The sequence below is a fragment of the Budorcas taxicolor genome, chromosome 2, assembly GCF_023091745.1.
Source record: "Budorcas taxicolor isolate Tak-1 chromosome 2, Takin1.1, whole genome shotgun sequence".
Classification (NCBI taxonomy): Eukaryota; Metazoa; Chordata; class Mammalia; order Artiodactyla; family Bovidae; genus Budorcas; species Budorcas taxicolor.
The window spans coordinates 53,903,533-53,916,759 of record NC_068911.1 but is presented as its reverse complement, the minus strand read 5'-3'; the positions used below and the strand labels follow the sequence as shown (position 1 = coordinate 53,916,759).

The following is a 13,227-nucleotide window of genomic DNA, read 5'->3' as shown; positions in this document are numbered from 1 at the left end:
CTGTGATGTTGTTTTTTTAATCACAGGAGCCAGCAACAATGCACTAAAAGGATGACCTCAAAGAGGTGGCACACCTATTTAAAAGTCCCAGTTCTTAGGAGTGTTAGTTGGGAGGTGGAGGTTGACATATACACACTATTGACACTGTGTATAAAATAGATCACTAATGAGAACCTACTGTATAGCTTAGAGAACTCTAACTCAGTGCTCTGTGGTGACATAAATGGGAAGGAAATCCAAAAAAAGAGGGGTATATGTAACAGGTTTCTGTACAGCAGAAACTAACACAACATTGTAAAGTAACTGTATTCCAATAAAAATTCATAAAAAATTGAAATCTATGTGCCTATCAACTTTCTGTAATAAACATAGATGCTCAAGTAAGAAAAATTTTGATTTATTGATTTAATCAACCAAGTTATCAAACAATCGGTGTTGGGCCTTGTGGCAGGAACTGGAGATAAAGCTGTGAACATGATGGCCCTGGTCTTTGTGGAACCTACACTAGTGAGGATACAGGCAAGAAAATATCCATTTTATGTAATAAGAGTCCTAAGGGGAAAGAAGAGGTGTTGTGAAAGATCATAGCAGGGGTTCCTAATCAAAGCTAAGGATATTAGGCAAAGTAGCCTCAGGAAGGTAATATATAAGCTAACCTTCAGTGTCTGTGGGGGCTTGTCATTTAAAGACATGAGGGAGTAGAGGTCCAGGCAGAGGAAATAAGTATCTGCAACCCAAATAATTCAGTTCTAGCTCAGGGGAATAAAATATACCCTTCCCTTCCCTTCTCTCTTCTCAAGAACCCCCATCTCTGTATTTATATAGGAAATAATCAAAAGATGAGCCTGCATAGTCAAAGGATATATTGTAAAGGGCTTTGTCAGTTTGTTGGGGATTTTGGATGTTTTGCTAAGAGCAATAGTGAAGTACCAGGAGATCTTAAGCAGGGAAGAATTATTATATAGATACATATGGTATTATACTCTGCTTTCTGACGGCTCCTGCAGTATATTTATAAAAACAAAGTTCTAACATTAGTGATTACATTATATGTGAGAGTTGGACCATAAAGAAGGCTGAGCACTGGAGAAGTGATGCTTTTGAATTGTACTGGAGAAGACTCTTGAGAGTCCCTTGGACTGCAAGGAGATCAAACCAGTCAATCCTAAAGGATATCAACCCTGAATATTCACTGCAAGGACTGTTGCTGAAGTTCCAATACTTTGGCCACCTGATGCAAAGAGCCAACTCTGGAAAAGACCCTGATGCTGGGAAAGATTAAAGGCAAAGGAAGAAGGGGGTGGCAGAGGATGAGCTGGTTAGATAGCATCACTGACTCAATGGACATGAATTTGAACAAACTCAGAGAAAGGAAGACACAGGAGCCTGGTGTGCTGTAGACTATGGGGTCGCAGAGTCGGACATGACTTAGCGACTGAATAACACCATAAACATGAATGGTATTATGGATTAAGAATTGAAAATAATTTCCTAGATTAACTAGCATCTTCCATTCCTTTGTAAAACACACTGGCTGACAGCTAAAGTACATGCAGTTGGCCAGACACCCCTTCGTCAACATCTACTTGGTTTTGTCTCCATCAGTTGGCCTGTATCTATGCTGAAGGTCAGTTATGTTTGTTTACACAATTGTTTTTTTGGCAGTTCTATGTGTTAGAAGGAATGGATGAAATATAAATTTAAATAAAGTATATTTTTCTATGAAAAAAAAAGCGGGTGAGGAAATTGTAAAATTGGAGAGAAATTACAAATAGAAAAAGTTGCCATTCAAATTGCTTGACAAGAGTTTTTAAGAACCTCCACTTTACTGAAAACTTCAAGTAATAGCCATGCATTGTAATTGTGGTTTACTACTTCAAACCCTTGGGGTTTGGTTAAAAAACAATTACTGACCCTACATCAAAAGGTTGATAAGTGAATATATATCTGCTTCTTTTAAAATATGTTTAAAATATATTGATTTTGTCCCTTGACCTACTTTTTTGATTCACCAACTACTAGCCCTGATTGCATCAAATAATATGGCTTTTGTATATTGCACAAAAATAAAGCATAAACTATGCATAATGGAGCATTTAAAAGTCATTTAAAAACCATCTTGATTAATCTTATTTCTTCAAATAGTCTGTGTTATTGAAGGGTTTCACACCCATCCTTCTCCATTGGTAGCTGTGAAATCAGCATGTTTGCCTCTGGAAGGTCAGTCTCTAATATATTAAAGATAACTTGGCCACCATAAGGCAGGATGACAGAAAATTCTGGCAATATTCCTTTCCTTCTGATGTGCTAGTCAGGATTCTGGAGCCATTTCCATTTTCTCCCTTTTTTCTCTCCAAGAGCAGAGGTAAGTTGGGAAGAAAATGCAACACAAACAGCTTGATTAATTAAAGACTGCATTCAGGCCTCACCTCACCCCCCCAACAGCTCCTGCTTTTACCGGTGAGGCAAAGCCATGATGAAATAGTGGTATTTAGTGTGAGGGCCCTCATTTTGGCATTTCTCTTCCAAAAATTGTAGGCCATCGAGTTTATTTTTGTCTAAAAATCACTAAGAAACAATGAAAGCTCATTTGAAGTTTCAAGCATTGTGGAAAGGTAAAGGCACATATTAGTATAGCCTTGGGCAAGACAGTTGCTGCTCTGATCTTCAGTGTTTCCATTTACTAAACAGGATGCTGTTCATCACTAAGTTATGTCCGACTTTTTGCAACCTCATGGACTGCAGCATGCCAGGCTCCTCTGACCTCCACCGTTTCCTGGAGTTTGCTCAAACTTGAGTCCATTGAGTCGCTGATACCATCCAACTGTCTAATCTTCGGTCACCCCCTTCTCTCCTTGCCCTCCATCCTTCCCAGCATCAGTCTTTTCCAAAAGAAAAGGAAAATGAGAGCTAATTTGTAGAATACGATAACGTGTGTACAATGCCTGTTATTTTTTATGGAACTAGTTTCGTATCTTTGACCAAATAATTTTCCACTAGTGAGAAATTTGTTCTTTTCCAGCATGTTGGGAAAATTGGGAGGAACACAAAAGAGTGGTGAGTGTGGAAAGAGACTGTCCAGTCAGCCAGATCAGCTGAATCTAGTATGAAGGTAAACGAAGTGATGTCATAGATCGCATTCACATTATATGATGACACGTCCCAGAGGTACTCCAAATGCAGAGACTACAGCTGACCAAGCCATGGTTTACCATGATTCTGTAGTCAGTAGTACCAGCTAATCTTGAAAATGTCTTAAGCAGCCAAAATCTGTTTGGCCATTTGAATCATACTGCACATACCTCACTTCTCCATACCAATAAACCATGTCTGCTGATTCTAGCCCTACGTACTGAATCTCCCACTCTTTTCTACACCTTTCCTCTCCTTTCCAATCTCACTAGCCTGGTATTTTCTCACTGGCTTTCACAAACACCACTACACCAGCCTCCTCTCCGCCAATCTACCCCTCTAAAATCCATCTTCCATACTGATAGTGATCCTTTGAAACAGACTGGCAGCAAGTCCCTTCCCTGATTAATTTCTTTCACTATTTCATAATCACTTGCAGTGTAAATTTTAGTTTCCTTAAGTAACATTCAAGGTTAATGTTGTTCAGTCACTAAGTCATGTCTGACTCTGTGACCCCATGAACTGCACACACCAGGCTTCACTACCTCTGAGTTTGCTCAAACTCACGTCCTTTGAGTTAGTGATGGCCATTCAGCCATCTCATCTTCTGTTGCCCCCTTCTCCACTTGCCCTCAGTTTTCCCCAGCATCACAGTCTTTGCAAAGAGTTGACTTTGCATCAGGTGGCCAAGGTATTGGAGCTTCAACTTCAGCATCAGTCCTTCCAGTGAATCCATGGTTGATTTCCTTTAGGATTGACTAGTTTGATTTCCTTGCTGTGCAAAGGACTCAAGAGTCTTCACCAGTACCGCAGTTCAAAAGCATCAATTCATCGTGTTCAGCCTTCTTTAAGGTTAATGTAAAGAGTTAATGTGTATAAGGTGCCTGAACAGTGCCTCCACACTATGTACTATACAAGTTTGCTTTTTTTTTAATGACATGATCTCCACTGTCCTTTTTCAATATAAAACACTGTCACTCTATGACAATCATTGTTCACAATTTTCCAAGCACACTGCACTGTTACGTCTAGGTGTATGTGCACACACGCACACACACACACACACAACACCTTTCGGATGACCTGGTTGCCCCCACCTATGTGTGGAACTCGTAATCTTTAAACCCCGCCTCTCCTATTGTTTCATAGCCGCCTTCCATATACCACATTGTTAATTTCTTCCAATTTGATGTAATTTCTGCGTGTTGTATGTAGTGTTTCTTCATCACCTTGGGTTATAATTTGCTTTTATATTCCTCTGCCCTAACAGCTAGTGAGCTCATAGAACGCAGGGATTCTATCTTGCTTATTCAAATCCTGATCAAAATACTGGAACGCACGCGGTAAGCACCTCGTAAGCATTTAGAAAAATATTGAGCAAATGAAAACTGTAGACTATAACTAGACAAAATGTAATTAAGGATAGTTTATGATACAGAAAGAAAATTCAACTTGGGAAGAAAAAGGAAGTTTAATCAAAATCTGGAGAACTGTAGTTTAATTTCGAGCTAACCAATGATGGCCGCGGTGCCCCAAAGCCCATATGGTTAAGAGATTGGCTTTTGGATTCGTTGGTGCAGCCTTGCGTGTTGTAGGAGGGTAATCAATATGTTAATATCACCTGCTCTTCTTTGCGGTCAGGTGGAGGGAATTTTATTCCACTTTCTGCAAAATTTCTGTGTCTCGGTAGGGGCTGGAGGACCTGGTCTGCCAGTCCCCTGAAAGGCTCTCCTTTTCCGTTTACCCTTGGAGGCCACCAGTCGCACGGAGCCCCAGCACCCCGCCGCGTGCGCGCCCTCGGAGCAGCCCAGCCCCGGGCTGACCGCGGAGACGCGGTCCCTGGCGCCGGGTTCGTCCCGCCTCCCGCATCACGTGCGCAAGGATGCTAACTTCCCCCTCCTCCTCCCGCGGCGTCCCCTCCGCCTCTGCGGCCTCCTTCTGCTGAGCGTGTGCGAGGCAGACTGCGCGAGGGGGCGCGAGCGGGCGGGTGCAGCCGGAGCCCGCAGCCCTGGCGCCCGCTGCCGCCCGCAGCTCCGCAATATGCCGCCGCGGCCCTCTGGCTCTCGGCCATGGCGAGGCTCAGCCGGCGCGTCCCCTGCACCCTGCTCCTCGGCCTGGCCGCGGTGCTGCTGAAGGCGAGGCTGGTCCCCGCGGCCGCCAGAGCCGAGCTCAGCCGCTCCGACCTCAGCCTCATCCAGCAGCAGCAACGGCAGCGGGAGGAAGCTGAGGAAGAGAGGCCGGAGGTGCCCGGGGCATCCTCTACAGCCGCTGCTCCAGGTAGGTCCCAGGAGCCCGGCCCTGCCTTTCCATCTCCGCCGGCGACTCTTCTGATTTCGCTGGCCGCCTCGCGCAATCCCTAGCCAGATGGTTTTCCATCGCCTGTCTCTACCCACCCCCCATCTCCCCAGCCTGCTTGCCCCAGGACTGAGGCTTTGCTTTGGTTTCGGGAATCTGCCCTTTGGGTGATGAGCTTTTTGGTAAGCGCAGAGCACTGCAGTGGGGTGGGGAGAGGTCGGGAGGGGTCGGGAGGGATGGGATTGAGAGACTGCCTCGGTTGATCCTTTTCTTCTCCCTTCCTGAATTTTCCCTCTGCCCTGGGGATGATTGTGTGTGTACACACACACACACACACACACACACACACACACACACGGTTCTCAAATCCTTTTAGCCTGGGAATGAGTTACACACACACACACACACACACACACACGGTTCTCACATCCCTTTAGCCTTCTGTTCTGTAACGTTTTCTCTCCTGGAGACTGAAAAATTTTGCGATAGACACCCACACACCCCTTTTCATCATCTGGCTCCGCCTGTGTATTTAAATTTGGCTCTAGAGAAAAATCTTGATTTAGTTTATTATTTATTTCTATCTCTTCTTATTCTGGGAATGGTTTTAAGGCAGTTTGCAAGAACGTCTTCTGTTTAATAAAAATGAAACAAACCAAAAATGAAATAGGAGTTTGTGATTGAAGGAAAGGGAAAAGGAGAGAGGGGGTGGTTGAGATCAAGTCTGTAGTGGATGTTGGTATAGCAAAGCCTGCCCCCAGAGAGGGGAATCTCCTTGCTTGTTAGTAGGAGGTAATGAGGCAGATTCTCCGCACTATTCAGTGAGGGTGAGGAAGTCCCTTTCAGTATCTGTAGCTGTAACAGTCCCTCCGTTCCTGCCTGGTTCCCCTCCATTAAGTCTCCACCGGTAAGCAAAAAGCGGGATTGTCCATTTTAATAGCTTCTCCCCACCCCCCAACCCCAGTTCCCTTCCCTACTGTAGAAGCTGCCTGCTATTTGGAAAGAAAAAAAGCCATCAGTTTTTTTGGCAAGTGGACTTAGGTTTCTGCAAAACCAAAGTGAATTGTAACGTTTAATTTTGCTTTAAAATCCTGACTAGTAACATCATACAGGATGCTGAAAATGAGATTTTTGAAGAGTAGGATTCAGTATCTTATTTTTTACTGCTTGTTCATCCTCAAAGAGCAGTACTCTGGCAACACCAGCTGCGATTCCTGACACAGCCAGGATGATTTAATTTATCAGAGTGCTCTGAGCAAAGGATGAATTCACCACAGTGTGGAGGAAAGCATGTATTCCTGACACCCTTTTAAACCAATTAATAACACTTGAGCATGGCTGAGAGTCCTGAAAGGTGTGCGGAGGGTGGTGGTTTTCCTTCCTGGCTTTTTATAACTGACATTGCTAACCACAGGGCTTCAGTGAGGCAGCTGTTAGACACAATGTTTGCTGAATTTAAGGAAATGAGAGATAGGAGAGTGACTGAGAGCCTGTCTTCATGATTTCATAAATTACGGAACAGAAGTCTGAGAGTAGAGATGAACTATGGTTTACAGTATATTTTTATTTGAATTTATCTTTCAGAAATATTTGTAACATGGGTTTTGACTACTGCCGTTGTGGAATAATATGAGAAACTTCTGTATTCTGCATGCATGTGAAAATATTTGCTTTCTGACATTTGGGATAGAATATTTTTGAAAAGGATTATTTGGAGGGAAATGCAGTTTAGGAGCATATTACCTATTAGACTAATGGAGATAAAGGAACCACTAGCCAACAGATCAGACTAGAGCCTGAAAAGTAATATGACTCTTGCATTTCCCTCAAAAACTACCTCTCTAAGGCAGTGCCAACTAGGAGAGCAATTCAGTTGATTGCTGTTTTAGTTAGAGATATTGGGTTGCATCTCTGGAGAAGGGAACGGCAATCCACTCCGGTATTCTTGCCTGGAGAATCTCAGGGACAGAGAAGCCTGGCGGGCTACAGTCCGTGGGGTCGCAGGGAGTCGGACAGAACTGAGCGACTAACACACACGTTGGGCTGCAGAATGAAACACAACCTGTACACAAAGAAGTTAAAATATTCCTCTGAGCACATTGTGATCTAGATTGAACTGGTCTTCCTGCTTCAACCTTTGTTCCTCTACTCTCTGTTCTCCTCACACAGTTAGTAATCTTTGAAAAAATATTAAATAGGACCATTTCAGCTCACAGTCCCACAGTGGCTTCCCATGGCTCTCAAACTAGATGCCCAGACCCTGAAAATGGCCTTCAAAGGCCTGCATCCTCTATGTCCGCCTCCTTCCTGTGTCCCTTCGCTCTCTCCCTAACTGAGTGCTGGGGCCACACTCTCTCTGCTTCTTCCGTTGGCAAGTGGGCTCTGGTGTGGGACCTTTGTGCTTTTCATTTTCTCTGCCTGGAATTCTGGACCTTCACATCATCAGATTTGCTCAGATATCACTACAACAGAGAAACTTTTCTGACCGTTATATTAAATAGCAATCTGCATGGTCTTTTCCGAATGATTCTCCTCCACAGCATTTAATATCCTCAGCCCTTCTTGTAAACCTGTCTCCTCTTATTCGAATGTAAGCTCTCTGAGGGCATGAACTTTGCTTTGTTCATTATTACATAGAATTATTACATATCTTTCTAGCACCTAGAAGAGCATATGTGACTCATAGGCACACATTAAGTTTTTTGAATGAATAAACTAATGTTGGCATTGGGCATCTCTTTTACTTCGAGTTTATGTTATTTAACATCTTGTGAAATTCTTCACTGAAATTTAGCAGGGGCATATAAAAATAAATGGTAGGTAGAAATATTTATAGGAGGAGGTTATAAAGTACATTTATCTTGGACTTTTAATTTTAGCTAATTTCACTGTTTATCTTGACTGCAGACAACTTCTAGAACAATACTTAAGTCCACTTTTTAGGTTCTGCCAAGATTCTTTACCCCAGCGCACTTATAATTCTCTTATGACCTAGGAGGGTATTATATACCTTTAAATAGCTCTGACTGAGCCTGGCAGTTTTTTCTTTGACTCTGTGTAGTGCTTCTGATTTTTCAGACATTTGTCCTTCTCAGGCAAAATGTAGAAAACTAATAAGACATGTTTAGTGACTCGTATATGATTGAGCTTCATAAGTCCATACAGAAAAACTGACTGTTGACTTTTACTTCAGATTTTATTATTTTCAAAAGTTTTGTCTCTTTATATAGCTGAGAAATAAGAAAGTGACGTTAAAGAAGTTGAATATGAGATTTATAAAATCAAGGTATAAAAACAAATCTGTTATCTCATTAACTTCTAAAACATCATCCTCAGAGTAGCAAGAAAAAAGACAAAAGTTGAGATCTATTTTCTCTAGTGTCTGCAGCAGCTCTGATTTCTCCTTCTCCACCAGTAATTGTTAGAAATAAATATTTGAGGGATGAGGGAAGAATTAATTTGAGGGTTGGTAGTAACTGAAACAATAATATCATATCCAGTCTGGTGGTCTATTAGATGGGAGGCATACTGGAGGTTGGGGTGAGCAGAGCTGGAGAAAATGGTGAGCTCCATTTCAGGTTCTCCACGTGAAGTGCAACCACAGGGAACTTCCACGGATTTTTATAAAAGTCTTCTACATACAATGAAAGCTTGTTGAGGGGTGTGTTGTCACAGTATAAATGTGTCTTTATACTAATACACTGTTTATATCAGTGATTGTGTGTTTCACTGATTCAGTTCATTCGCTCAGTCATGTCTGACTCTTTGCGACCCCATGGACTGCAGCACACTAGGCCTCCCTGTCCATCACCATCTCCCAGAGCTTGCTCAAACTCATGTCCCTTGAGTCAGTGATGCCATCCAACCATCTTACCCTCTGTCATCCCCTTCTCTTCTCACCTTCACCCTCTCCCAGCATCAGAGTCTTTTCTAATGAGTTGACTCTTTGCATCAGGTAGCCAAAGTATTGGAGCTTCAGCATCAGTCCTTCACTGAATATTCAGGACTGATTTCCTTTAGGATTGACTGATTTGATTTCCTTGCAGTCCAAGGGACTCTCAAGAGTCTCCTCCAATGTCATGGTTCAAAAATATCAATTTGTTGGTGCTCACCTTTCTTTATGGTCCTACTCTCATATCCGTACATGATTACTAGAAAAACCATAGCTTTGACTATATGGTTTTTTGTTGGCAAAGTAATGTCTCTGCTTTTTAATATGCTGTCTAGGTTGGTCATAGCTTTTCTTCCAAGGAGCAAGTGTCTTTTAATTTCATGGCTGCAGTCAGCATCTGCAGTGGTTTTGGAGCCCAAGAAAATAAAGTCTGTCACTGTTTTCATTGTTTCCCCATATATTTGCTATCATATGATTGGACTGGAGGCCATGATCTTCGTTTTTTCAATGTTGAGTTTTAAGCTAACTTTTTCACTCTTCTCTTTAACTTCCATCGAGAGGCTCTTTAGTTCCTCTTCATTTTCTGCCATAAGAGTGGTGTCATCTGCATATCTGAGGTTATTGATATTTCTCCTCGCAATCTTGGTTCCAGCTTGTGCTTCCTCCAGCCCAGCATTTCTCATGATGTACTCTGCATATAAGTTAAATAAGCAGGGTGACAATATACAGCCTTGATGTACTCCTTTCCCGATTTGGAACCAGTCTAGTTTCATGTCCAGTCCTAACTATTGCTTCTTGACGTGCATACAGATTTCTCAGGAGGCAGGTCAGGTGGTCTGGTATTCGCATCTCTTGAAGAATTTTCCAAAGTTTGTTGTGATCCACACAGTCAAAGGCTTTGGCATAGTCAGTGAAGCAGATGTTTTTCTGGAACTCTCTTGCTTTTTCCATGATCCACCAGATGTTGGCAATTTGCTCTTTGGTTCCTCTGCCTTTTCTAAATCCAGCTTGAACATCTGAAGTTCTCAGTTCACACACTGTTGAAGCCTTGCTTGGAGAATTTTGAGCATTGCTTTGCTAGTGTGTGAGATGAGTGCAGTTGTGCAGTAGTTTGAACATCCTTTGGCATTGCCTTTCTTTGAGATTGGAATGAAAACTGACCTTTTCCAGTCCTGTGGCCACTGCTGAGATTTCCAAATTTGCTGGCCTTTTGAGCATAGCAGTTTAACAGCATCATCTTTTAGGACTTGAAATAGCTCAGCTGGAATTCCATCACCTCCATTAGCTTTGTTCATAGTGATGCTTCCTAAGGCCCACTTCACTTTGCACTCCAGGATATCTGGCTGTAGGTCAGTGATCACACCATCATGGTTATCTATGTCATTAAGATCTTTATTGTATAGTTCGTCTGTGTATTCTTGCCACCTCTTAGTATCTTCTGCTTCTCTTAAGTCCATACCATTTCACTGATAAGTAGTTTTAAACCTTTTAGCTTGGAAAATGTCAAATACATATAAAGTAAACAGGATAGTATTCATAAAGCCATACCCGTCACCCAGCTTTAACAGTGATCAAATTCTGCTGTCCCCGTTTCCTTCACAGTTCCTTTCATTTCTACTATGTGGGATTTGGGGGAAGTGGAGAGGTAAAATGTACTTATATTAAAATGGACATATTTAAACTGTACACTTTTTAAACAATAAGCCAGTTTATTAGGTGGGGAAAGTGGTGCTTGATTTAGAGTTGCCACATTATATATATATATGTGTGTGTATATATATATATATATATAAATATATAAAACGCTGGACTGGAAGACACACAAGCTGGAATCAAGATTGCCGGGAGAAACATCAATAACCTCAGATATGCAGATGACACCACCCTTATGGCAGAAAGTGAAGAGGAGCTAAAAAGCCTCTTGATGAAAGTGAAAGAGGAGAATGAAAAAGTTGGCTTAAAGCTCAACATTCAGAAAACGAAGATCATGGCATCCGGTCCCATCACTTCATGGGAAATAGATGGGGAAACAGTGGAAACAGTGTCAGACTTTATTTTTTGGGGCTCCAAAATCACTGCAGATGATGACTGCAGCCATGAAATTAAAAGACGCTTACTCCTTGAAAGAAAAGTTAGGACCAACCTAGATAGCATATTCAAAAGCAGAGACATTACTTTGCCGACTAAAGTCCGTCTAGTCAAGGCTATGGTTTTTCCTGTGGTCACGTATGGATGTGAGAGTTGGACTGTGAAGAAGGCTGAGTGCCAAAGAATTGATGCTTTTGAACTGTGGTGTTGGAGAAGACTCTTGAGAGTCCCTTGGACTGCAAGGAGATCCACCCAGTCCATTCTGAAGGAGATCAGCCCTGGGATTTCTTTGGAAGGAATAATGCTAAAACTGAAACTCCAGTACTTTGGCCACCTCATGCGAAGAGTTGACTCATTGGAAAAGACTCTGATGCTGGGAGGGATTGGGGGCAGGAGGAGAAGGGGATGACCAAGGATGAGATGGCTGGATGGCATCACGGACTCGATGGATGTGAGTCTGAGTGAATTCCCGGAGTTGGTGATGGACAGGGAGGCCTGGCGTGCTGCAATTCATGGGGTCGCAAAGAGTTGGACACGACTGAGCGACTGAACTGAACTGAAACTGACATTAAAATTTTATTGTCACTGTTGTTTTGTCTTGCAAAAAATTTAAAAGTCATTTTCAAGTTAGCTTATGATTATATATTTTGTAAATAGTAGTTTAAAAATGTCAAAAGTCATAAAATGACTTAAAAAATGACATAAAAAAAAAGAACTATAGGAGCTACTTAATGGACCTCCATACTTCAGATTCAGGTAGCAACATAAACTGTAGTCTCTTGACAAATGGATACATTCCTGTATTACCCCTGTTAAGACAGAAAATATTTATATTGCCTTAGAAAGTTCCCTCATGCCCCCTTCTCAGGCAGTCTTTGACCGTGACCCGTTGACAACTGTTTTGATTGTTTTTGTCATTTTGTGTTTTCTAGACCATAAAATAGAAGCATATATCGTGTACTTCTTTGTCTAGCTTCTTTAGCTAAGTCTAATTTCCAACGGTTTCATCCATGTTGTTGCTTGTTCAGTAGTTTATTCCTTTATACTGCTGAGTAGTATTCCATGGTATGAATTATTGCAGTTTGATTTATCACTTCTATTGAAGGAGTTTGGGTTATTTCAGTTTTAGCCATTGTAAATGAAGCTGCTACATTCTTGTACTTTTGAAGTTAAAACCTTTTTTATATTCTATATAGCTGGGACCTATTTAACTTAATAAAATTTGAAAATAGTGAAATTCAGTATAGAATATTACTGTATACTTTTTATTACGTTCAGAAAACTTGATTAAACTTCTTGATTTAAGCAAACCTATTTGAAATCTCCCATCCATGAAGGCATTTGGTTAGTTTTTTTTTTTTTTCTGAAAATCAGTAGAAGTAGGACTAGACATTGACTGTTTTAGCTAAAGTACTCATGCTTTGAAGGCCATAATCCCAGATGGAGTAATTATGATTTCTTTCCAGGATTTTAATCACCAAAGGGAGCTGTTTCTTGGTGTTGATTACAGGTTGAAAAACTCATGCCATTGTGTTGAATTTCAGTCCAGTTTGTTTCAGTGGTGGTTTTTCATTGTTCTTAATGTGCCTGAACAGAAACTATGAAATATTTTTTGGAAACAAAACTCTTCCACCTAAGTATATAAATGTTGAACTTGAGTCTCGTGCCTCGGTCTGTTTGACTAGGTTAGTGGCAGTATTGTCATTCATTGACTTGGTTTAATGTAATGTGTCCTAATTTTTTTTTCCTAGCTAAGTTGCCTTCACTAGGAAATCGATACAAGATTTTCCATCTGCTGCTGGTAAAAAAAAAAGTATGCT

The 13,227-nt window shown here is 41.6% G+C and overlaps 1 protein-coding gene across 1 annotated transcript in view; it reads left to right on the top strand.

The window, feature by feature from the left end:
- Window positions 1-5,201: 5,201 nt before the first annotated feature.
- FAM171B (family with sequence similarity 171 member B) overlaps window positions 5,202-13,227 on the top strand; it is a 78,576-nt gene continuing 70,550 nt past the window's right edge. The window contains exon 1 of the mRNA XM_052636188.1: window positions 5,202-5,409. Coding sequence (XP_052492148.1) covers window positions 5,202-5,409 — 208 coding nt within the window. The remainder of the gene's footprint in view (window positions 5,410-13,227) is intronic.